Source organism: Eleutherodactylus coqui, chromosome 1 (assembly GCF_035609145.1).
Source record: "Eleutherodactylus coqui strain aEleCoq1 chromosome 1, aEleCoq1.hap1, whole genome shotgun sequence".
Taxonomy (NCBI): Eukaryota; Metazoa; Chordata; class Amphibia; order Anura; family Eleutherodactylidae; genus Eleutherodactylus; species Eleutherodactylus coqui.
The window spans coordinates 278,675,734-278,700,548 of record NC_089837.1 but is presented as its reverse complement, the minus strand read 5'-3'; the positions used below and the strand labels follow the sequence as shown (position 1 = coordinate 278,700,548).

At 47.2% G+C, this 24,815-nt stretch overlaps 1 protein-coding gene across 1 annotated transcript in view; it reads right to left on the bottom strand.

Moving 5' to 3' along the window:
- Positions 1 to 24,815, bottom strand: part of ACACA (acetyl-CoA carboxylase alpha) — an 856,108-nt gene that overhangs the window by 757,113 nt on the left and 74,180 nt on the right. Inside the window, exons 10-12 of the mRNA XM_066609221.1 lie at positions 17,944 to 18,153; positions 16,023 to 16,193; positions 2,944 to 3,105 (exon numbers count right to left, since the gene is read on the bottom strand). Coding sequence (XP_066465318.1) covers positions 2,944 to 3,105; positions 16,023 to 16,193; positions 17,944 to 18,153 — 543 coding nt within the window. The remainder of the gene's footprint in view (positions 1 to 2,943; positions 3,106 to 16,022; positions 16,194 to 17,943; positions 18,154 to 24,815) is intronic.

Below are 24,815 nucleotides of genomic sequence, written 5' to 3'. Positions count from 1 at the left end.
GGGGCCTTCCTCACGGACCACTTTCTCGTGCAGTCTGCGCATAAGGGTTTGGTGTGTCCCTCGTCCAGTCGCCGCAGGCAGACTGGGCACTTGCGCACGCGCTTCTTGGCCTCTCTGCCCTTTTGTGCTTCTCTGTCCTAAGAGACGGAGACAGCAAAAAGAGGGGTTTTCCAGCACCTGATCCCTTCCTTACCCCTGGTGTGAGACCCCCGGAGGTCTACTCACCAGCAGGCTGCTCTCCGTGTCTTCTCTGGCCGACATCTTTACTTAGGTGCAGACTGAAGACATGTGGGGAATATCCTGCTTTTCTCCTCTTTTTTTTTTTTTTGACACGGCCGTGCTGACGTCATGCCGCTGCGCCGGACCCGGGGGATACACTCTACGTCGGGGCTCTGAGGAGGACGCATTGATGTCCGGGGATGTCGGATCGAGCGCGACGGTCGGCCCGCGCCGCGCGCTCCCCCCCCCCCTCGCTGGCATACCTGCTCAGCCGCTCTGCCCGACGGAGGATCTCTGGAAGCCCGGGTGCCTGATTTCCGGAGCGGGTACCTGATGTCCGGAGCGGGTGCCTGATGTCCGGAGGGCGGCTTCCAAGCCCCGCAGGTACGGGGCTGCCTCTTTCCAGTGCGACAACCCCACTGGGCAGCGCACTGGGGAAGGGTTCCCCGCAGGGAACGTGGTGCTGGTTTTTGGGATCCTGCGGGTGAGGGTCCCCACGTAGGGTCTCACCCGCGCAAGCTCTGCCAGCCCGACCAGAGAGTCGTCCCCCCACGGGCGGGCAGGCTGCATGGGAGTTTTTCTTCCTTCTTTTTTCCTGCCTCCAGCATACACCTGGAGGCTCCGCTTGGACTGTCCTGTAGGGACAGGAAGACACTGGCGAGCCGGTGGCGGGAGGTGCCTTTTGTATGTTTTTCCGCTTCCTGTCCCAACAGGGGTCCAGTGGACATCCTCCATGTGTATGCTGTCAGGATGACGAGGGGAAATAGGAAATTAAAAGTGCATCTGCAGCAGAAATCCGTGCGGGACATATTTTTCCCGTGGACATGAGGCCTTAAAGATTCTGTCGCTGTTGTGTGGTAAATGAGAAAAATATCTGAATTCTCCAAATACATTTGAGGTTTCACCTGAGGACGGATTATTGGAAGCATTGGGTTTGTAGGCTATGTGGGGAATTTATGACATAGTAGAGCGCATGGGGTGAATTTGATGGACCCAAGCTGAAATTGTTTGAAGTGATGTATTCGTACCAAGGTTTCCAAATGCTTAAAAATATGTGTCTTGTACCATTTTCCCAGTTTACAATTTCTTCAAAGCATCACAGTTGTGAAACCTTCTCTGCCCATTGGGACAAAGAAGGTGCCTCAGATCTGCGCCACATAAGCGGGATTAGGATTTTAGCAGCAGAAATTAAGGAAGTTAGTAGGTTTTTGTTAGAGGGGTACAAATAGGCGGAAGGTTTCCACAGGAGGATATTCACTGGGGATAATTTGATGTAAGTTGAACAAATTTTGTTGATATGTTCAACTATTTGTGACCAATAAGGTGTAATCATAGGACATTCCCAGATGTGTAGCAGAGAGCCACCATTAGGGCTCACACTCACTTGCATTTTTTTAACGCTGCGATATTGCTGCGTTTTTTTACGCCATTGTAAATGGGACTTTCTAATGTTAAAAACGCTTTGCAAGTTGGTGCTCTGCAATTTTTGTGCGGTTTTAACAATCGCGTGAAAAAAAACGCAGCGATATCGCGTGAAAAAAATGCGCAAGAAAAACGCAAGTGTGCAGGAGCCCTTAAGGTCACGACGCTTACTGCAGTCTGACGTCGTAGGTTTTAATTTAGCTAGGCTAACAGGCATTTTATACCATCTCGTAAGAAGTTTATAGGAATTTTTCTGGATTTGAACACATCTACTAAATCCATGGGAGTTGGTAAGTATTTTGACGGTGTCTTCTCTGGAGAAGGTGGTCTTCAGGTCTCTCTCCAATTCCCTAAGGTACCATGGTTCATTGGGCGCGAAATTTAGTAACAAGCCTTTATAAAGTCTTGATGTCAGTTTATGTGAGTGGGATAGGAGTGACAAGTATGTTTTAAACCAGAGTGGGTCTCTAAGTTTGTCACTATACTGTGTTTGAAAATTTTTTGTGGATTGAAAAATATTCAGATCCTCCAGAAAAGTGAGTGGGAGTTTTTGTATGAAAGTCTCAACTTGGTTAGCGGTCTCTAGTTTTAGAGTCTTAAGCATGTTATAAACAGTCAAAGATTTAAAATTATTCCAAATTTTAGGTACTTTTAAGGTTTTTTTTTTTAGCTAAGATTGAGAGTACCAGGAAGGCTGGGGTCATAGGAGAAAGCTTGTGTGGGTCTGGTATTGCCTTGTGAATTCCCTGTAGAGTTATTATTGTGTCATAGGTAATAGGGCTAATGAAGCGTTTATAATTTTTAACCGCGGAATTAAACCAGAGTACATACTGGTGTACGGGTGTCAGAGAGTGACTTTTCTAGGTTTACTGTGGGGGTATCTATTGAGGTGTCTACTAACGAGAGCCATCTAGTAAGGTGATTCGCTTGGTAATAGTGGTGAATGCTTGGAAGGCCAAATCTTTTCAATTAGGTAGGAGTGGGCTATTCTCGGTTTGCAGTGATGTACTGGTTAATGAGGGTTTTAAGTTTGTTGACAAAGTGTTTGGGGACTGCGATTGTTACTGTATAAATTGTATTAGCATATAGTAACATAGTAGCTTATGGTCAATGGGAGGCCAGCTGATGGCATCTATCAAGGCATCCATCAGGCATATGCATTTTGTCATGTTTGTTTAACATCTTGTGACATACATCACATAATAGCCCTCACATAATACAGAATATTTGCATTATATCACTCTAAAATGATTGATATACACACAAAGAAAAAGAATACTAGTGAGAAAACATTTGTCATACCTCATCTGGATTTTCACTTGTAATACGGGCAGCAATAACATGTCCTCTAGGGCAGGGAGCATTCAGTGAGTTGTCAAAGTCGATTGGTGTGTCTCCCCAAGCTGTGACTCCATACAACATTCGAATATCCTTTATTCTATGAAGAGGGATTCCCATGGCAATCTGTTGTAAATTTAAGAATGCTAGAAAATGAGCAAACATCTTTAAAAGTTAGTTAACTACAACTGTTCAATTAAAAGGATTTGTCCAGTTGTAAACCCTTGCCATTCAGCTGTTCGCTGGGCTGATGCTCTCATACACGGAGCAGATTTCTGCAGGAATCTGACAACTCTATTCCCACTACAGTGGCCCAGCTTGGTATTACATGCAAAGTTCCCCTTGAAATGAAAGAGAACTTGACTTGCAATACCAAGCCAGTCTTCCTGCACGAGCAAACCAGCCTGGTTAACAGTTGATCATTGACATAGTGATTATGGGAGATTTTTACTATCCAGACATTTGTAGGGAATCTCTCTCAGGTGAAAGTAATGAATCCAACAAATTCTTATCCGCTCTTGCTGACAATTTTATCTTCCAAAAGGTAGAAGAGAAAACAAGGGGATCTGCCATCTTGGACCTAATTCTTACCAACAGGGAAGAAAAGGTTGTGAAGTAAGGGTGGCTGGGATCTTAGGAGGCAGTGATCATGCTATCCTTGAATTTTGGATAAAAAGGGTAGAAAGACCTGAGAAAACTCAGACCTCAAGGGTGGATTTCAGAAAGGCAGATTTTAATGAACTCAGAAAGAGGGTAGGAAGAATCCCATGGCTGGATGTTCTTAAAGACAGAAATGTCCAAGAAGGTTGGGAAATATTGAAAAATGAGTTTCTGAAAGCACAATCGTTAACAATCCCTAAAAGAAGGAAGAATGGGAAGCATTTAAAAATAAAAAGATGGATGAACACAGAACTTGCACACATGTTAAAAAGGCAGAAAAATAGGTTTATCAAATGGAAAGAGGGGGGAATATCCAAAGAAGAATATAATGTGGTCTGCATAAACTGTAGGGCAAGTGCCAGAAAAGCTAAAGCTATTAATGAATTGAGGCTTGCAACAGAGGCCAAAGACAATAATAAAAGATTTTGGAGGTATGTCAAAAGCAAAAGAAAAAAGTCAAAGATGCTATTGGATGCTTACAAGATGAAAATGATGAATTGGTTAAGAATGATGTTGAGAATGACGAACTTTTAAATTCCTATTTCATATCAGTTTTCTCTCAGAAAGTAGATGTAACATCAACTTATCTCCCCTGTGCTATTGGGGAAATAAAAGAATACAGGCTATCAATAAGCAGAAAGATGGTGAGGGAACACTTAGCTAACTTAAATTAATTCTCCAGGTCCAGATAAATTATATCCTAGTGTGCTAAAGAAAGCAGCAGAGGTAATTGCTAGAGATGAGCGAACACAAAATGTTCGGGTGTTCGTTATTCGGAACGAACTTCCCGCGATGTTCGAGGGTTCGTTTCGAACAACGAACCCCATTGAAGTCAATGGGCGACCAGAGCATTTTTGTATTTCGCCGATGCTCGCTAAGGTTTTCATGTGTGAAAATCTGGGCAATTCAAGAAAGTGATGGGAATGACACAGAAACGGATAGGGCAGGCGAGGGGCTACATGTTGGGCTGCATCTCAAGTTCACAGGTCCCACTATTAAGCCACAATACCGGCAAGAGTGGGCCACCCCCCCTCCCAACAACTTTTACTTCTGAAAAGCCCTCATTAGCATGGCATACCTTTGCTAAGCACCACACTAGCTACAACAAAGCACAATCACTGCCTGGATGACACTCCGCTGCCACTTCTCCTGGGTTACATGCTGACCAACCGCCCCCCCTCCCCCCCACAGCGCACACCAAAGTGTCCCTGCGCAGCCTTCAGCTGCCCTCATGTCACGCCACACTCATGTCTATTTAGAAGTGCGTCTGCCATGAGGAGGAACCGCAGGCACACACTGCAGAGGGTTGGCATGGCTAGGCAGCGACCCTCTTTAAAAGGGGCGGGGCGATAGCCCACAATGCTGTACAGAAGCAATGAGAAATAGAATCCTGTGCCACCGCCATCAGGAGCTGCACACGTAGGCATAGCAATGGGGAACCTATGTGCCACACACTATTCATTCTGTCAAGGTGTCTGCATGCCCCAGTCAGACTGGTAATATGCACCTTAACAGTAACCGCGTTGGTGGTAATGTGGTGGTGACTGCGGACCTAGTAGCACGGTTGTATTTTGTTGGTTTTCGGAATGCGGCCAGGATTAAGTGGGCCGTGGCGGGGGGATGGTGTGGGGGCTCTCTTGTTGTGTCGGTAAAGGTGAAATTCTTGGACTGCCACCAGACGAACCAATGCAAAGGCATTTGCCAAGAATGTTTTCCCTGTTGGAGGAGGAGGGGGATGTTTTTGAGGCACTACGTGTCCTCTCCACGTGTCCGTGGTTATATGCACCTTAACAGTAACCGCGTTGGTGGTAATGTGGTGGTGACTGCGGACCTAGTAGCACGGTTGTATTTTGTTGGTTTTCGGAATGCGGCCACGATTAAGTGGGCCGTGGCGGGGGGATGGTGTGGGGGCTCTCTTGTTGTGTCGGTAAAGGTGAAATTCTTGGACTGCCACCAGACGAACCAATGCAAAGGCATTTGCCAAGAATGTTTTCCCTGTTGGAGGAGGAGGGGGATGTTTTTGAGGCACTACGTGTCCTCTCCACGTGTCCGTGGTTATATGCACCTTTACAGTAACCGCGTTGGTGGTAATGTGGTGGTGACTGCGGACCTAGTAGCACGGTTGTATTTTGTTGGTTTTCGGAATGCGGCCAGGATTAAGTGGGCCGTGGCGGGGGGATGGTGTGGGGGCTCTCTTGTTCTGTCGGTAAAGGTGAAATTCTTGGACTGCTACCAGACGAACCAATGCAAAGGCATTTGCCAAGAATGTTTTCCCTGTTGGAGGAGGAGGGGGATGTTTTTGAGGCACTACGTGTCCTCTCCACGTGTCCGTGGTTATATGCACCTTAACAGTAACCGCGTTGGTGGTAATGTGGTGGTGACTGCGGACCTAGTAGCACGGTTGTATTTTGTTGGTTTTCGGAATGCGGCCAGGATTAAGTGGGCCGTGGCGGGGGGATGGTGTGGGGGCTCTTTTGTTGTGTCGGTAAGGGTGAAATTCTTGGACTGCCACCAGACGAACCAATGCAAAGGCATTTGCCAAGAATGTTTTCCCTGTTGGAGGAGGAGGGGGATGTTTTTGAGGCACTACGTGTCCTCTCCACGTGTCCGTGGTTATATGCACCTTTACAGTAACCGCGTTGGTGGGAAATGGCCTCGCCGCCATCATGTCTTTGGGAAGCCTCTGTTTCCACACCCCAGAGACATACCATTAGCAGCGGTATAGGCAGAGCCCAGAATTCGTAACATTTCAGCCGTAGCATTAGGACAGGCCCCACTAACATATCACTAGCAGCATTATAGGAGGAGCACAGTCTTCGTTCCATGTCAGCAATAGTAGCACTCAAGACAGGCCCCAGTAACAATTCCGAAGCAGCAGTATAGCGGGAGCGCAGTCTTCGTTCCATGTCAGCAATAGTAGCACTCAAGACAGGCCCCAGTAACAATTCCGAAGCAGCAGTATAGCGGGAGCGCAGTCTTCGTTCCATGTCAGCAATAGTAGCACTCAAGACAGGCCCCAGTAACAATTCCGAAGCAGCAGTATAGCGGGAGCGCAGTCTTCGTTCCATGTCAGCAATAGTAGCACTCAAGACAGGCCCCAGTAACAATTCCGAAGCAGCAGTATAGCGGGAGCGCAGTCTTCGTTCCATGTCAGCAATAGTAGCACTCAAGACAGGCCCCAGTAACAATTCTGAAGCAGCAGTATAGTGGGAGCGCAGTCTTAGTTCCATTTCAGTAGCCTTAGTATAGCCAAGGCCCAAGTTACATTTATGTAGCTAAAGTGTAGGCCAACCCCACACACCTTTCTGTACCATGAGTGCAGGCGAAGAACATACAAATTGCTATGATTACACTGTAGGTGAGGGCCCCAAAAAATTGGTGTACCAACAGTACTAATGTACCTCAGTAAAAATTGGCCATGCCCAACCAAGATGGCAGGTGAATCGCTTTGGTTAATGTGGCTTAAGTGGTAACTAGGCCTGGAGGCAGCCCAGTGTAACGAAAAATTGGTTCAAGTTAAAGTTCCAACGCTTTTAAGCGCATTGAAACTTATAAAAATTGTTCAGAAAAATTATTTGAGTGAGCCTTGTGGCCCTAAGAAAAATTGCCCGTTCAGCGTGATTACGTGAGGTTTCAGGAGGAGGAGCAGGAGGAGTAGGAGGAATATTAGACACAGATTGATGAAGCAGAAATGTCCCCGTTTTGGATGGTGAGAGAGAACGTAGCTTCCATCCGCGGGTGCAGCCTACGTATTGCTTACGTATCGCTGCTGTCCGCTGGTGGAGAACAGAAGTCTGGGAAAATCCAGCCTTTGTTCATCTTGATGAGTGTTAGCCTGTCGGCACTGTCGGTTGACAAGCGGCTACGCTTATCTGTGATGATTCCCCCAGCCGCACTAAACACCCTCTCCGACAAGACGCTAGCCGCAGGACAAGCAAGCACCTCCAGGGCATACAGCGCTAGTTCAGGCCACGTGTCCAGCTTTGACACCCAGTAGTTGTAGGGGGCAGAGGCGTCACCAAGGTTGGTCGTGCGATCCGCTACGTACTCCCTCACCATCCTTTTACAGTGCTCCCGCCGACTCAGCCGTGACTGGGGAGCGGTGACACAGTCTTGGTGGGGAGCCATAAAGCTGGCCAGGCCCTTAAAGACTGTTGCACTGCCTGGGATGTACATGCTGCTCGATCTACGCACATCCCCTGCTACCTTGCCCTCGGTACTGCGCCTTCTGCCACTAGCGCTGTCGGCTGGGAATTTTACCATCAGCTTGTCCGCCAGGGTCCTGTGGTATAGCAACACTCTCGAACCCCTTTCCTCTTCGGGAATGAGACTGGGAAGGTTCTCCTTATAGCGTGGGTCGAGCAGTGTGTACACCCAGTAATCCGTAGTGGCCAGAATGCGTGCAACGCGAGGGTCACGAGAAAGGCATCCTAACATGAAGTCAGCCATGTGTGCCAGGGTACCTGTACGCAACACATGGCTGTCTTCACTAGGAAGATCACTTTCAGGATCCTCCTCCTCCTCCTCCTCAGGCCATACACGCTGAAAGGATGACAGGCAATCAGCCGGTGTACCGTCAGCAGCGGGCCAAGCTGTCTCTTCCCCCTCCTCCTCATCCTCCTCATGCTCCTCCTCCTCCTCCTGTACGCGCTGAGAAATAGACAGGAGGGTGCCCTGACTATCCAGCGGCATACTGTCTTCCCCCGCCCCCGTTTCCGAGCGCAAAGCAGCTGCCTTTATGGTTTGCAGGGAATTTCTCAAGATGCATAGCAGAGGAATGGTGACGCTAATGATAGTAGCATCGCTGCTCACCACCTGGGTAGACTCCTCAAAATTACCAAGGACATGGCAGATGTCTGCCAACCAGGCCCACTCTTCTGAAAGGAATTGAGGAGGCTGACTCCCACTGCGCCGCCCATGTTGGAGTTGGTATTCGACTATAGCTCTACGCTGTTCATAGAGCCTGGCCAACATGTGGAGCGTAGAGTTCCACCGTGTGGGCACGTCGCACAGCAGTCGGTGCACTGGCAGCTTAAAGTGATGTTGCAGGGTGCGCAGGGTGGCAGCGTCCGTGTGGGACTTGCGAAAATGTGCGCTGAGCCGGCGCGCCTTTCCGAGCAGGTCTGACAAGCGTGGGTAGCTTTTCAGAAAGCGCTGAACCACCAAATTAAAGACGTGGGCCAGGCATGGCACGTGCGTGAGGCTGCCGAGCTGCAGAGCCGCCACCAGGTTACGGCCGTTGTCACACACGACCATGCCCGGTTGGAGGCTCAGCGGCGCAAGCCAGCGGTCGGTCTGCTGTGTCAGACCCTGCAGCAGTTCGTGGGCCGTGTGCCTCTTATCGCCTAAGCTGAGTAGTTTCAGCACGGCCTGCTGACGCTTGCCCACCGCTGTGCTGCCACACCGCGCGACACCGACTGCTGGCGACATGCTGCTGCTAACACATCTTGATTGCGAGACAGAGGAGGAGGAGGAGGAGGAGGGTGCTTTAGTGGAGGAAGCATACACCTCCGCAGATACCACCACCGAGCTGGGGCCCGCAATTCTGGGGGTGGGTAGGACGTGAGCGGTCCCGGGCTCTGACTCTGTCCCAGCCTCCACTAAATTCACCCAATGTGCCGTCAGGGAGATGTAGTGGCCCTGCCCGCCTGTGCTTGTCCACGTGTCCGTAGTTAAGTGGACCGTGGCAGTAACCGCGTTGGTGAGGGCGCGTACAATGTTGCGGGAGACGTGGTCGTGCAGGGCTGGGACGGCACATCGGGAAAAGTAGTGGCGACTGGGAACTGAGTAGCGCGGGGCCGCCGCCTCCATGATACTTTTGAAGGATTCCGTTTCCACAACCCTATACGGCAGCATCTCAAGGCTGATGAATTTTGCTATGCGGACGGTTAACGTTTGAGCGTGCGGGTGCGTGGCGGCGTACTTGCGCTTGCGCTCCAACAGTTGCGCAAGCGACGGCTGGACGGTGCGCTGAACTACACTGCTGGATGGGGCCGAAGACAGCGGAGGTGAGGGTGTGGGTGCAGGCCAGGAGACGGTAGTGCCTGTGTCCTGAGAGGGGGGTTGCATCTCAGTGGCAGGTTGGGGCACAGGGGGAGAGGCAGGGGTGCAAACCGGAGGCGCTGAACGGCCTTCGTTCCACCTTGTGGGGTGCTTGGCCATCATATGTCTGCGCATGGTGGTGGTGGTGAGGCTGTTGGTGTTGGCTCCCCGGCTGAGCTTTGCGCGACAAAGGTTGCACACCACTGTTCGTCGGTCGTCAGGCGTCTCTGTGAAAAACTGCCAGACCTTAGAGCACCTCGGCCTCTGCAGGGTGGCATGGCGCGAGGGGGCGCTTTGGGAAACACTTGGTGGATTATTCGGTCTGGCCCTGCCTCTACCCCTGGCCACCGCACTGCCTCTTGCAACCTGCCCTGCTGATGCCCTTGACTCCCCCTCTGAAGACCTGTCCTCCTGAGTAAGCGTTGCACACCAGGTGGGGTCAGTCACCTCATCGTCCTGCTGCTCTTCCTCCGAATCCTCTGTGCGCTGCTCCCTCGGACTTACTGCCCTTACTACTACCTCACTGCAAGACAACTGTGTCTGATCGTCATCGTCCTCCTCACCCACAGAAAGTTGTTGAGACACTTGGCGGAAGTCCCCAGCCTCTTCCCCCGGACCCCGGGAACTTTCGAATGGTTGGGCATCAGTGACGATAAACTCCTCTGGTGGGAGAGGAACCGCTGCTGCCCAATCTAAGCAGGGGCCCGAGAACAGTTCCTGGGAGTGTTCCCGCTCCTGAGCAGGTGTCATTGTAGTGGAGTGAGGAGGCTGGGAGAAGGGAGGAGCAGCAGACAGAGGATTCGGATTTGCAGCAGTGGACGGCGCAGAACTGCGGGTTGACGATAGGTTGCTTGAAGCACTTTCTGCCATCCAGGACAGGACCTGCTCACACTGCTCATTTTCTAATAACCGTCTCCCGCGTGGACCCATTAATTGGGCGATGAATGTGGGGACGCCAGAAACGTGCCTCTCTCCTAATCGCGCAGCAGTCGGCTGCGACACACCTGGATCAGGAGCTCGGCCTGTGCCCACACCCTGACTTGGCCCTCCGCGTCCTCGGCCGCGTCCACGTCCTCTAGGCCTACCCCTACCCCTCAGCATGCTGTATTACCAGTGATTTGATTTCACAGGCAGCTAATAAATTGGCGCAAGACTGCAGGCCAAATATAATTTTTTCCCTTTTTTGAAAACGAAAGGCCCCACTGCCTCTAGTGAATGTATAATCTAAGTTTAATAACTGTGCTGTTTTCCTGCTAATGTGTCACAGAACGTGAGGGTAGCAGAGTTATTAACTGTGGCAGAGCAGGTATTTTTTTTCCCAATTAAGGAAAGCAAATGGCGAAGCCAGGAGTAAAACGTAGCTGGGTGCGTCTGATTTTTAAAGGTTGCAGACGCAGCCGACACGTGTCCACCGCCCTTAGGATGGACAGAGGCAGGACAAATAGAATTATTTTCCGTTTTTTTGCACCAAAAGGCAGCACTGCGTATATTCTATGAACATGAGAAGTTTAATAACTGTGCTGTTTTCCTGCTAATGTGTCACAGAACGTGAGGGTAGCAGAGTTATTAACTGTGGCAGAGCAGGTATTTTTTTTCCCAATTAAGGAAAGCAAATGGCGAAGCCAGGAGTAAAACGTAGCTGGGTGCGTCTGATTTTTAAAGGTTGCAGACGCAGCCGACACGTGTCCACCGCCCTTAGGACGGACAGAGGCAGGACAAATAGAATTATTTTCCGTTTTTTTGCACCAAAAGGCAGCACTGCGTATATTCTATGAACATGAGAAGTTTAATAACTGTGCTGTTTTCCTGCTAATGTGTCACAGAACGTGAGGGTAGCAGAGTTATTAACTGTGGCAGAGCAGGTATTTTTTTTCCCAATTAAGGAAAGCAAATGGCGAAGCCAGGAGTAAAACGTAGCTGGGTGCGTCTGATTTTTAAAGGTTGCAGACGCAGCCGACACGTGTCCACCGCCCTTAGGACGGACAGAGGCAGGACAAATAGAATTATTTTCCGTTTTTTTGCACCAAAAGGCAGCACTGCGTATATTCTATGAACATGAGAAGTTTAATAACTGTGCTGTTTTCCTGCTAATGTGTCACAGAACGTGAGGGTAGCAGAGTTATTAACTGTGGCAGAGCAGGTATTTTTTTTCCCAATTAAGGAAAGCAAATGGCGAAGCCAGGAGTAAAACGTAGCTGGGTGCGTCTGATTTTTAAAGGTTGCAGACGCAGCCGACACGTGTCCACCGCCCTTAGGACGGACAGAGGCAGGACAAATAGAATTATTTTCCGTTTTTTTGCACCAAAAGGCAGCACTGCGTATATTCTATGAACATGAGAAGTTTAATAACTGTGCTGTTTTCCTGCTAATGTGTCACAGAACGTGAGGGTAGCAGAGTTATTAACTGTGGCAGAGCAGGTATTTTTTTTCCCAATTAAGGAAAGCAAATGGCGAAGCCAGGAGTAAAACGTAGCTGGGTGCGTCTGATTTTTAAAGGTTGCAGACGCAGCCGACACGTGTCCACCGCCCTTAGGACGGACAGAGGCAGGACAAATAGAATTATTTTCCGTTTTTTTGCACCAAAAGGCAGCACTGCGTATATTCTATGAACATGAGAAGTTTAATAACTGTGCTGTTTTCCTGCTAATGTGTCACAGAACGTGAGGGTAGCAGAGTTATTAACTGTGGCAGAGCAGGTATTTTTTTTCCCAATTAAGGAAAGCAAATGGCGAAGCCAGGAGTAAAACGTAGCTGGGTGCGTCTGATTTTTAAAGGTTGCAGACGCAGCCGACACGTGTCCACCGCCCTTAGGACGGACAGAGGCAGGACAAATAGAAATATTTTCCGTTTTTTTGCACCAAAAGGCAGCACTGCGTATATTCAATGAATAATAACTGTGTTGTGGCCCTGCCTACACAATTCTTTCCCTGCAGTATCAATGGAGGGTGCAATGCTCTGCAGAGGCGATTTTGAGAAGTAAAAAAAAATGCAGCACAGCTAACAGCAGCCTGGACAGTACTGCACACGGTTAAATATGGCCCTAGAAAGGACCGTTGAGGTTCTTGAAGGCTACACTCACTCCTAACACTCTCCCTGCCTATGCAGCACTTCTGTCCCTAATGCCGGGTGCAACGCTCTGCAGAGGCGATTTTGAGAAAAAAAAAATTGCCACTGCTAACAGCAGCCAACACACAGCTATCAGTGGCCCTAATAAGGACCTTTGGGGGGTCTTGAAGCCTACACTAACTACCAATTCTTTCCCTACAGCAGCTCCGGTACAAACAGCACTGTCCCTCATCTAACTCACCAGGCATCTGAGGCGAGCCGCGGGAGGGGCCGACTTTTATATTAGGCGGACACCTGATCTTCCCAGCCACTCACTGCAGGGGGGTGGTATAGGGCTTGAACGACGCAGGGGGAAGTTGTAATGCCTTCCCTGTCTTTCAATTGGCCAGAAAAGCGCGCTAACGTCTCAGGGAAGGAAGTGAAAGTAACCCGAACACCGCATGGTGTTCGTTACGAATAACGAACATCACGAACACCCTAATATTCGCACGAATATCAAGCTCGGAAGAACACGTTCGCTCATCTCTAGTAATTGCTGAACCAATCGCCATAATCTTTGAAAATTCCTGGAGAACAAGAGAGGTTCCAGAAGATTGGAAAAGGGCAAATGTTGTCCCTATTTTCAAAAAAGGGAATAAGGTGGATCCAGGAAGCTACAGGCCTGTTAGCCTGACTTCCATACTGGGAAAAATCTTTGAACAAATTATTAAACAGCATGTATGCAAGTACTTGGATAAAAATGGAGTAATTAACCAGAGCCAGCATGGGTTTGTAACAAACAAGTTATGCCAGATGAAATTAATTTCCTTCTATGACAGACTCACCGACTGAGTTGATCAGGGAAATGCAGTGGATATAGTATATCTTAACTTTAGTAAAGCATTTGACAAAGTATCTTATACCATACTAATTGAAAAAATGACCAAATATGGGATTGACAAACTCCCTTAATACCACATTTATTTGGGGCTCCTCTCGTTCCACGCTAAAATTATCTATTTTACAGAGACCCAAGACCTAGGCCAGAATGGCTTTATCAGACTTTAAACTTTATTATCTGGCAGCTCAATTACGAAATATGAGACCCCGGTTTCTGGGAGAGTGTTTGCCTTTGGCGGACCATTATCTGGCTGGGGGGGGTGACAGGGAAAGATCTGCTTGGTTTCCTAGAATACCCAAAATGACCAGGTCATCCAATTTACTACCATTACACAAACTGGCCCTGTCTGTTTGGCAAAATTCCAAAAATATCCAACATATTACAGGTGTGGTATCGGATCTGCAGTTATGCTCCTTACAATTTATGCCAGACTGCAGGTACTGGGCCACACAGGATATAGACACATTGGGAGATTTATACGAAAATAATGTGCTAATGTTATTTACTCATTTACGCGACAAATTACAAACACCCCAACTTCAGCTATTTAGACATTTCCAATTACGTCATGCGCTAAACTCTCAATTTCCCCTGCCTCAGTTAAAATATCCCACAATAGGAATATTAAAATCACAGGGACCTAAAGGTTTGATTTCTAGATTATATATACATGTTCTGTCAGCCTAACTCAGTTACAACTCTTTGGCTGAATATGAGAAGTGGAAAACCTATATACCTACGTGGAAAACCTATAATGGCAGGATGTGATGAACTCACATTTAACGGTGTCCCGGCTATTAACAATAAATATGGGATTGACAAGGCAACTGTTAGGTGGATTCACAACTGGCTGAGTGATCGTACTCAAAGAGTGGTTATAAATGGCTGCACATTCAAGTCGAAGAATGTATCAAGTGGGGTACCACAAGGCTCTGTCCTAGGCCCAGTGTTGTTCAACATTTTTATAAATGATCTGGAGGAGGAAATTGAGGGGAAGAGAGAGAGAGTGTGTTCAAAAAGATCTAGAAAAGCTTCAAAAGTGGGCAGCGACTAGGAGAATGGTATTTAACAATGAGAAAGGCAAAGTCCTACATCTGGGCAAGAAAAAGGAAAAAAGCACATACAGAATGGGAGGGATGGGGCTAAGCAGCAGCACATGTGAAAAAGACTTGGGTATACTAATAGATCATAGACTGAACATGAGTCAACAATGTGATGCAGCAGCCAAAAAGGCAAAAACAATTCTGGGATGTATTAAGAGAAGCATAGAGTCTAGATCACATGGGGTAATTATCCCCCTCTACTCTTCCTTAGTCAAACCTCATCTGGAATACTGTGTCTAGTTCTGGGCACCCCATTTTAAAAAAGACAAAGAAACTGGAGCAAGTTCAGAGAATTGTTACCAAGATAGTGAGCTGTCTGCAAATCATGTCCTATGAGGAACGGTTAAAGGATCTGGGAATGTTTATCTTGCAAAACAGAGGGCTGAGAGGAGACTTAATAGCTGTCTACAAATATCTGAAGGGCTGTCACAGTGCAGAGGGATCAGCCCTATTGTCATTTGCACAAGGAAAGACTAGAAGCAATGGGATAAAACTGAAAGGGAGGAGACACAAATTAGATATTAGAAAAACCGATGACCAGCGGAGGCCCAGGAAAAAAATGTAAGAAGGGGCTGGAAGAGGTCAGGTAGTGTTTCCTTGCCACTTACATGAGCATACACAGCAGGCAATGTGAGAAAGTATAGCGAGGTTGCAAGATGGGGAGAACTGCCAACCAGAGATTCCCTGTTCAGCATCAAAGGGAAAGCGTAAGCTATTCCCGCAACAGTGAAATGACCGCACAGCCAGATGGTGCAGAACAGAGAGATCATTCAAATGGGAGCATTCATTGCACGCCACAGGGCATATTCCCACCAAGAACCAATATGAGTCAGAGCAAGGAAGAAAACCCAAGCAGAGAACATCTTGTGTTGAGATCACAAGACTTTAAATAAATTAACCACTAAGTAATAAGAGATTGTTCATAGTTATTACTATAAATGAATGTATATAAAAATTGGATCTAAATATAAATTGTATAATATACATACACACACTCAGTAGTGTGCAAATCGCACTTTAATAGTTATTTATCATTAAACTGCAGTTCAGTAAATTTCATCTCCCTGCCTCCTTTTGGGCACTACCCATCTGCATTCTTACACGGCCATCAGGGTTGTCAACGTTAAACCCTTTCGAAACTGTAATTGATTCAATCGGTTTAAAACTAGGGGTTAGCAATGTAATTCTGAAACTCATTGTAAAGTATGCTATTTGACTACTTTGAGGAAATAGAGAAGCCTCCTCAAAATCAGGATCCTCCGCCTATTAGTGAAATGAAAGACATTCAGTACCTGTAGTTGTGCAGCTGGAAGATTAACATCTGCAATCATCTCTGTGCAGGGGTGCTCCACCTGGAGACGTGGGTTAAGTTCCAGGAAGTAAAAGCTGCCATCCTGACTATAAAGATACTCAACAGTACCTGCACTTACATATCCAACCATTTTAGCAAGTTTCACGGCACACTGTAAAGACAGAAATATTTGCAAAAATGAATGCAATTTTACTAAAAAAAAACTGTCACATAATTTATAGGAATACCTAGTAATAAGATCCTGAAAATATATGCACACTAGAGATGAGCGAGCGTACTCGGAAAAGCACTACTCGCTCGAGTAATTTGCTTTATCCGAGTATCGCTGTGCTCGTCCCTGAAGATTCGGGTGCCGCTGCGGCTGACAGGTGAGTCGCAGCGGGGAGCAGGGGAGAGCGGGCGGGAGAGAGGGAGAGAAAGATCTCCCCTCCGTTCCTCCCCGCTCTCCCCTGCAGCTCCCCGCTCTCCCCTGCAGCTCCCCGCTCCATGCCGGCACCCGAATCTTCAGGGACAAGCACAGCGATACTCGGATAAAGCAAATTACTTGAGCGAGTAGTGCTTTTCCGAGTACGCTCGCTCATCTCTAATGCACACACAGAAGACTTGATGCAGAAGATTGCTATGACGGTCTTACACCTCTCAATAAAGCTTGAAGAAATCCATGTGCTTGCCTCCAAATAAAAAAACCACTCAGATGTATGGAAAGGTTTTTCAGTGGCATAAATTTCTGCAACAAATCTGCCTCGTGTGAACATGCTGTGCGTAAGCAGACAAGTGCAATTTTACACGTGCTGGCCAAAAATTCCACCACAGACAAACCTGTACTTGCATGCAGAGGTGGCCTTCCACTCTCGGGAACATAATATGAAGTTATACTAAGGAAGGGAAAGTAATATTTCCTGGTGATTTCCTTTCTTGCCATTCTGCCAGTTCCCAGCCCACTCTTCAGTCTTCCAAGATGGCTGGCTTGTAGTCGAAAACACTACATGTTGCTCTTGGATTACCAGTGCTGCACTACATCTGTCACAGCACCAACAATGTCGTAAAATCCCGATTACTGGGCCTGGTCCGGGTTGACATCACAGCGTCAGCCTCAGACTTGTGATGCTCCCGCTAGTGCATGTTTAGTCTCATTTAGCACTGCAAATAGAGGGATTAACATCTCCCTTTGGTCTTGTCTTTTAGCCCAGTTAGCTTATCAGTTTCTCAGCTTCTCAGCAACGATATTTAAACTGGCTCCTCCATGTAAAGGATGATGGTTATACCTCCTGTGTTCTGTCCAACGTTCAGTGGACCTATATGCTGAGGTTCTGTGTAGCGCCCAGTACTCTGTGGTTTGGCGTTCAGTAGTAGTGTTATTAGCTCATCCCAGGCCGTTGCAGGCTTCTTTCCCAAAGTGGGGTTGTGCATTTCAGGGCGAGTGCTGTGCCTGAGTGGCCAGTCCTATTTGGGAGGTTTGGCTACTACCATGTCGCCATAATCCTTGTTCCAAGAATTCGTCCATTCCAGTCACCTGCGTTTGACCATAGATATCCTCCTGTTTAGTTCTGTAATTATTCATCTTCAGTTACACCGATCAGTCAAATCATACGTGACAACACCAGAAAAAAAAAGAAACAAAAGGAAATTTTGTAAAATGGAGACCAAAGCTTGTATCTTTGGTCTTCATTTAAATGAATATAGTCTACGGTTATATCCAGGGGACCATGCGAATGCTATTTTCGGTGATTTGGACAGAATACTTGGCGCACACTGAAAAGCAGTTTGAACCCAACCTAAAACCTGACTAATCCTTTTAGTTATCACACATGTTTAAATCAAGTTATTCAGTAAGCACAAGGTGTCTATACTTTATGTCCTTCCCTAACAGTTCCTAATTTCATTTCAGCCATTTGTCTTACTTGTTCCATGTGTTCAAAAACCGTGCTAGTAGCAATTGAAGCAGGTGCCTCTTCAATAATCTTCTGGTGACGACGCTGAACAGAACAATCCCGGCCAAAAAGAGAAATCGCATTTCCATATTGATCTGCAAGAATCTGTACCTCCAGATGACGTGATTGCTTGGCCAGTCTCATTACAAATATGGGAGATCCAGGAACTTCTGTCTGAACCTTGAAAACACAGAATGAAAATTCTGGAATCATTTATGAATTATTATGCATAGTGTCACAGGAAAAATAGGAAATTATGGCAAGCTCCTATGGACAATGTGATACATGGCAAGTATAAGCCAACGACGCAAAACAATTTAACAACACAAGAAAAATATAATGTCACATTAGAGATTAGCTCGATAATATACATTATCCTCTGAAACATCAGGAACATAATGCTGTACAGATAAAAGTAGTTGTCCCAAGATTCAATATTGCATTTCTGTATTATGTATTGCAAAAAGAGTAATCAATTGGAATAATCTAGAGCACTGGTTCCCAAACTTTTGTGTTTGCGCAAATTCTTTTCAACAGCGTGTGAATGAGATTTTCAAACTCTCAACCACTTTGCTGCTAAAGCTACTGTAAATTCTGCAGCGAATCCGCTCCATGTAGTAATAGTTACCCTCTATATTGGTGGCCCCAGTAGTAGTAGTGAGAAGGTACAGGTCCATAAAAAATAAAGAATCGGTCTCAAAATGGCCACTAGATACAAAATGGAGCATTATAATATATAAATAAGCTTGTGCGTAGTCAAACAATAATTCAAGCAGAAATAACTTTAGAGCATGAGATTCGGTGCAATGTCTAATGATTTGTTTTTATTCTTCCGAGAACCAAGCCTGGAACAATCCTTATCAGAAGAGACTTCCCCACGCCCTGAGCTCTGGGAAAAGAGCGAATCGCGCTAATAAGATGCTGCGACCATCCAAACTCACAAGGGAGGACGAGATAACGTCCGGGAGGAATAAACATTTGAAGGACATTTCATATATATTCTCACACTATGCTGTAATGTTTTTTTTAACCCCGTGACTGACGATGCATTCCTTTCCTGTATTGAGAAACGCTATGAAAAGTTAATAAAGATTCAGAGTACGTACGCCTTAAGCAGAGTGAGCTGTATACTTGCCGGGGCTCTCTCTACGTATCTGAGGAGAACTGGAAACCGACTCTTTGTGTGGTTGGTGTGTCCTTGGTGCACCGGATACGAATTGATTTGGAACCCAAGGCTTGAAAGGTTAATGTGACCGAGCAGCGGTCCTTAACAGTAGTAGTGGTTGCATCCCCTATATGGGCCCCAGTAGAAATAGTGGCCCCCTATATTGGTGGCCTCAGTAGTAGTAGCGTTCCCTATATTGGCTCCAGTATTAATAGCGCCCCCCCCATTGCCACCCCAGTAGTAATAGGGTCTCATTGCCACCCAAGTAGTAATAGGGACTCCCATTGCCACTCTAGTAGTAATAGGGACCCCCATTGCCGCCCCAGTAGTATTAGGGTCCCCCCATTGGAGCCCCAGTAGTAATATAGTCCTCCATTGCCGCTATGCTCTTCAGATGCAGGGAGAGGAAGGGGTTAGATTACTTACTACACACAGCCTTCCCTGTCTCTGCTGGACTGCTAACCCTTTCCTCTATCTGAAGCTGGAGGTTTAGCTGTGCGGATTACAATAGGGGCGATTGGACCCCCTTGGAGTCTTGGGCCTGGAGCGGTCGCCTCACTCACACCTATTATAATCCGCCATTGGTCTCGCTCTACTCACCGCTGTAGCAGTCTCCGGACCGGCTGTATCAAGGAAACGAACGTCCAGGAGCTGCGGTCGGCTTTGCAACTCGGAGCACGTGACCGGAGCTAGCTCATGTGATCCACGTCGCTATGTCGACTGCGGGTCCTGGACATTCGTTTCCTCAGTACAGCCTGTCCTGACACCGCTACAGCGGTGAGTAGATCAGGGATCTAGACCCTCCGTCGGAGCCCCTGATAATCGCTCACACTTTGGGGAACCCTGGTCTAGAGAAAATGCTAGTGTCTCAATGTTGTTAAATAATATAGCACCACATGGGGTTTGTTTGACTCCCTAAGAATATAAAACTAATGTGTTCAATGCCAGTATTCAGTAGGTCAGTCAAGTGGATACTTTTTGTAAATCTTTCAGTCAATGTAGCAAAATAAAGGATTATTTTCTGTATGAGTTCTATTTTTAACCCCTTAGGGCTTGTTCATGTGGGCGTCTGAGTATAATGCCGCGTTGACAGTACACCAGTGTGAATGAGCCCTTAAGGACATGCACATTTTTTTACATTTCTACTTTCCCTCCACCCTGTTTTCAGAACGTTTTTTTTTTTTGCAGGTTGAGTGTTATTTTTCAATAGTACCATTTAAATTTATCACATAATATACTGAAAAACTTTTAAAATTTTCTAAGTGGGGTGAAATGTAAAAAAAAATAGTGCCATTTCGCCATTTTCAGGGGTGTCTTGTTCTTACAGTGTACATGGTGAGGCCAAAATACCATATTAACTTTATTCTGTGGGTCAGTACGATAACAGCAGTACCAAATTTATATGCTTTTTTTGTACTTCTTTTTCAGGGACAACCTGTTGTTTCTATTGGTACCAGACGCCAGGAGCAGCGGCACGAGACGGAGGCACGAGCGGGGAGCTGAAGGGGACAGCGGAGCAGCTCAGCAGCCGCGGGGGCAGCCGAAGCAGGTGCGAAGGCAGTCGAAGCAGGTGCGGGGGCAGGAGAGACCAGAGAGACCGGAGCGCAGCAGCCGGCGCCAAGAGGCCACCAGGAGTTCAGCGGAGCAGCTGAGACAGGAGGGCAGAGTGAGCGGCCGCCAGGACAGCGGGTGACGTCACCAGGAGGAGCGGAGGAGTGGAGGAGCTGATAAGTATATTCTGTGTGTGTTTGTGAGCTAAGTGTGTGTCTTCTGTGTATCTGGTTAGTTGTGTCTTCTGTGTGTGGGTGTGTCTGGGGGTCTAAGTGTTTGTGAGGGGGGGTATAATAATAAAAAAAAATAATAATTTGTGACTGGTTGCGCATAAGTGTCAGCGGGTAAGAGGTTGCGTGAGAGCGGCAGCGTTTGAGTGGTTGCACAGAGGCAGCAGCGTGTGAGGGGTTGCGGCAGCGTGAGGGGTTGCGGCAGTGTGTGAGGGGTTGCGGCAGCGGGTGAGGGGTTGCGGCAGCGGGTGAGGGGTTGCGGCAGCGGGTCAGCGGTTGCGGCAGCGGGTGCGGCAGCGTGTGAGCGGAGTGTGAACAAGTCTATCTTTACTACTTCCACAAGTAAATTGTAGATCCCCATTAGGATGAGCTCCATGCCTGGCAATGTCATCCAGTGTGCTACTTGTGCAATGTATGCGGTCCTTGATCAGCCGATCGAGGGTGCATACTGTTGCGCAAGATGCGTGCACGTCGAACATTTAGAAGCCCAAATTCTGGATCTAAATGGGCAACTGGCAACACTGAGAGCCTTTGACATCATGGAAAGGAGTTTGGTGCTCACTGAGCAGACACTCGCTGGGGTAGAGGCGGGGGCGGATGGTAGTACGGAAGTGCAGGGGGAGCAGGCAGTCAGCTGGGTGTCAGATAGAAGGAGGCGTAGAGGGAATAGATCCAGGGAGGCTGGTCCTGAACTGGCAAAACTCAACATGTCTGCAACGTTGGCAGATGAGGGCAATGCCATTACAGAGCCAGCACTGCTGCAGCACGACACGCCCTCTGAACGCCAGGGGGATGACTGCTCCAGTGAGACGGGGAGCGCCTGGCAGGCTAGACAGGTTCTAGTGGTGGGGGACTCAATTATTAGGGGGACAGAGAGGGCAATCTGCCATAAAGACCGGGATCGTCGAACGGTGTGTTGTCTTCCTGGCGCTCGAATTCGACACATCGCGGATCGGATTGACAGATTACTGGGAGGGGCTGGTGAGGATCCAGCAGTCATGGTGCACGTTGGCACCAATGAACAAGTTAGAGGTCAATGGAGGGCCCTCAAAAATGATTTCAGGGACTTAGGGTCCAAGCTCAGGGCAAGGACCTCCAGGGTAGTTTTCTCGGAAATACTACCTGTACCTAAAGCCACACTAGAAAGGCAGCAGGATCTTAGGGAGGTAAACAAGTGGCTCCGGAGTTGGTGTAAGAAGGAGGGATTTGGGTTCCTGGAGAACTGGGCTGACTTTGCTGTCGGCTACAGGCTCTACCGTAGGGACGGGCTGCATCTTAATGGGGAGGGTGCAGCTGTGCTGGGGGAAAAGATGGCTAGAAGGCTGGAGGAGTGTTTAAACTAGGGACTGGGGGGGAGGGTAAAATGAGAAATAGTGGGGTAGCCAGTGTAACTAGCGATCCGGGTCCAAGCAAAGGGAATGGGGGTCGAGCAGGGGGTGGGGTTAGTACAGTTAGAACTGATAGATCAGCCATAAGTACGAATAGCAACAAAACAAATTTAAAAAACAAAAAAAATGATATAAATTGTATGACCACGAATGCCCGAAGTCTGATCGGTAAAGTAGGTGAGCTTGAAGCGAGAATGACTGATGAAAACTATGATATAGTCGGAATTACTGAAACATGGCTTGATGATAAGTGCGATTGGGCGGTAAATTTGCAGGGGTACAATCTCTTCAGAAGAGACCGAAGGAACCAGAAAGGGGGAGGGGTATGTCTGTACGTCAAATCAAACTTGAAGCCGAGGCTACGGGAGGATATAGGGGTAGGAGACGAACAGGTGGAATCTCTGTGGGTAGAAATACAGGGAGGAAAAAATAACAAAATCCTGATAGGGGTCTTCTATCGACCACCAAAAGCAACAGAAGAAACTGAAAACTTACTACTAAGGCAGATAGAAGAGGTGTCAAAGCGAAACGAAGTAATTATCATGGGGGACTTTAATTACCCAGATATAACATGGGAGAACGAAACCTGCAAATCTCACAGGGGTGATAAGTTCTTGAGAGTAATTAAAGACAATTACCTGAACCAACTTGTGCAGGAACCAACAAGAGGGAGGGCCATTCTGGACCTAGTACTAACCAACAAACCGGAACGTATAAAGGGGGTGCAGGTTGAGGGGCACTTGGGGAACAGCGACCACAATATAATCAACTTCCAGCTGTCAATCAATAGGAAGCCTTATCAGGGAGTGGCAAAGAAACTAAACTTTAGTAAAGCAAAATTTGATGAGCTTAGAACTACTATCGGTAACATTAATTGGGACAACATTTTCAAAAATATCAGTACGGAGGACAAATGGGAAAAGTTCAAAAGGATCCTAATCGCCTCATGTGAGCAGTTCATTCCCTTTAAAAATAAAAGAAACTCAGCTAAAAGGAAACCAATGTGGCTCGACAAGACGGTACGAGGGGCAATAAACGAAAAGAAGAAAGCGTTCAAACTACTAAAGCAACAAGGCAGCGAAGAAGCGCTAAAATCGTACAGGGAAAAAAACAAAATATGCAAAGATACGACCAAAACTGCCAAGGAGGAAGCAGAAAGACGGATCGCAAAAGAGAGCAAAAACAACCCGAAGCTATTTTTCAACTACATTAACAGCAAAAGGATTTGCAGGGAGAGCACTGGCCCTTTAAAAAATAATGCAGGAGAAATCATTGATGATGACGAAGGGAAAGCAAATCTACTAAACAGTTTCTTCTCAAGTGTATTCACCAAAGAAAAGGAAATGCCACACGAGATGCAGGGGAATAAAACGAACCCCTCACAAAATATCTCATACCTAACGCAGGATTAACTAAACTTGATAAATCGCCGGGCCCAGATGGATTACACCCAAGGATACTAAAGGAACCAAGTGACGAGATAGCTAGGCCGCTATACCTAATATTTCTAGACACTATCAAGACCGGAGTAGTACCATTGGACTGGCGCATTGCCAACGTGGTTCCAATTTACAAAAAAGGGAGCAAAAGTGAGCCTGGTAACTACAGGCCAGTAAGTCTCACTTCAGTAACGGGAAAAATTTTCGAGGGGATTCTGAGAGACGCCATCGATGAGTACCTCAAGGAGATTAAGGGAATAACTCCTCACCAGCATGGATTCATGAAGGGTCGCTCATGTCAAACAAATCTGATCAGTTTCTACGATGAAGTAAGCTCTAAGCTGGACCAGGGAGAATCTATTGATCTTGTATATCTGGACTTCTCTAAAGCCTTTGACACCGTGCCACATAATAGGCTAATATACAAAATGAGGCAGCTCGGACTGGGCGAAAACGTGTGTAAGTGGGTAAAAAATTGGCTCAATGATAGAAAGCAGAGGGTGGTAATAAATGGCTTACTCTGATTGGACCACAGTCGCTAGCGGGGTGCCACAGGGTTCAGTACTAGGCACCACTCTGTTCAACATATTTATCAATGACCTGATAGAGGGGCTGCACAGCAAAATATCAATATTTGCAGATGACACAAAATTATACAATATAATTAATGCAACGGAGGACAATGTGCGGCTACAAACAGACCTGGATAAGCTGGGGGCTTGGGCAGGAAAATGGCAAATGAAGTTCAATGTTGAAAAATGTAAGACTATGCACATGGGCAGGAGGAACGGATGTCACAAATATTCACTTAATGGGGTACCACTAGGGAAAAGTGATATGGAAAAGGATCTGGGGGTATTAGTGGATAATAGACTAAACTGGAGTAACCAATGCCAGTCAGCTGCTGCAAAGGCAAATAAAGTTTTGGGGTGCATTAAAAGAGGTATAGGGGCGAAGGACGAGAACGTTATCCTTCCATTATATAAGGCACTTGTCAGGCCTCACATGGAATACTGCATACAATTCTGGACACCGGTGCTCAGGAAAGATGTCACAGTGCTTGAAGGGG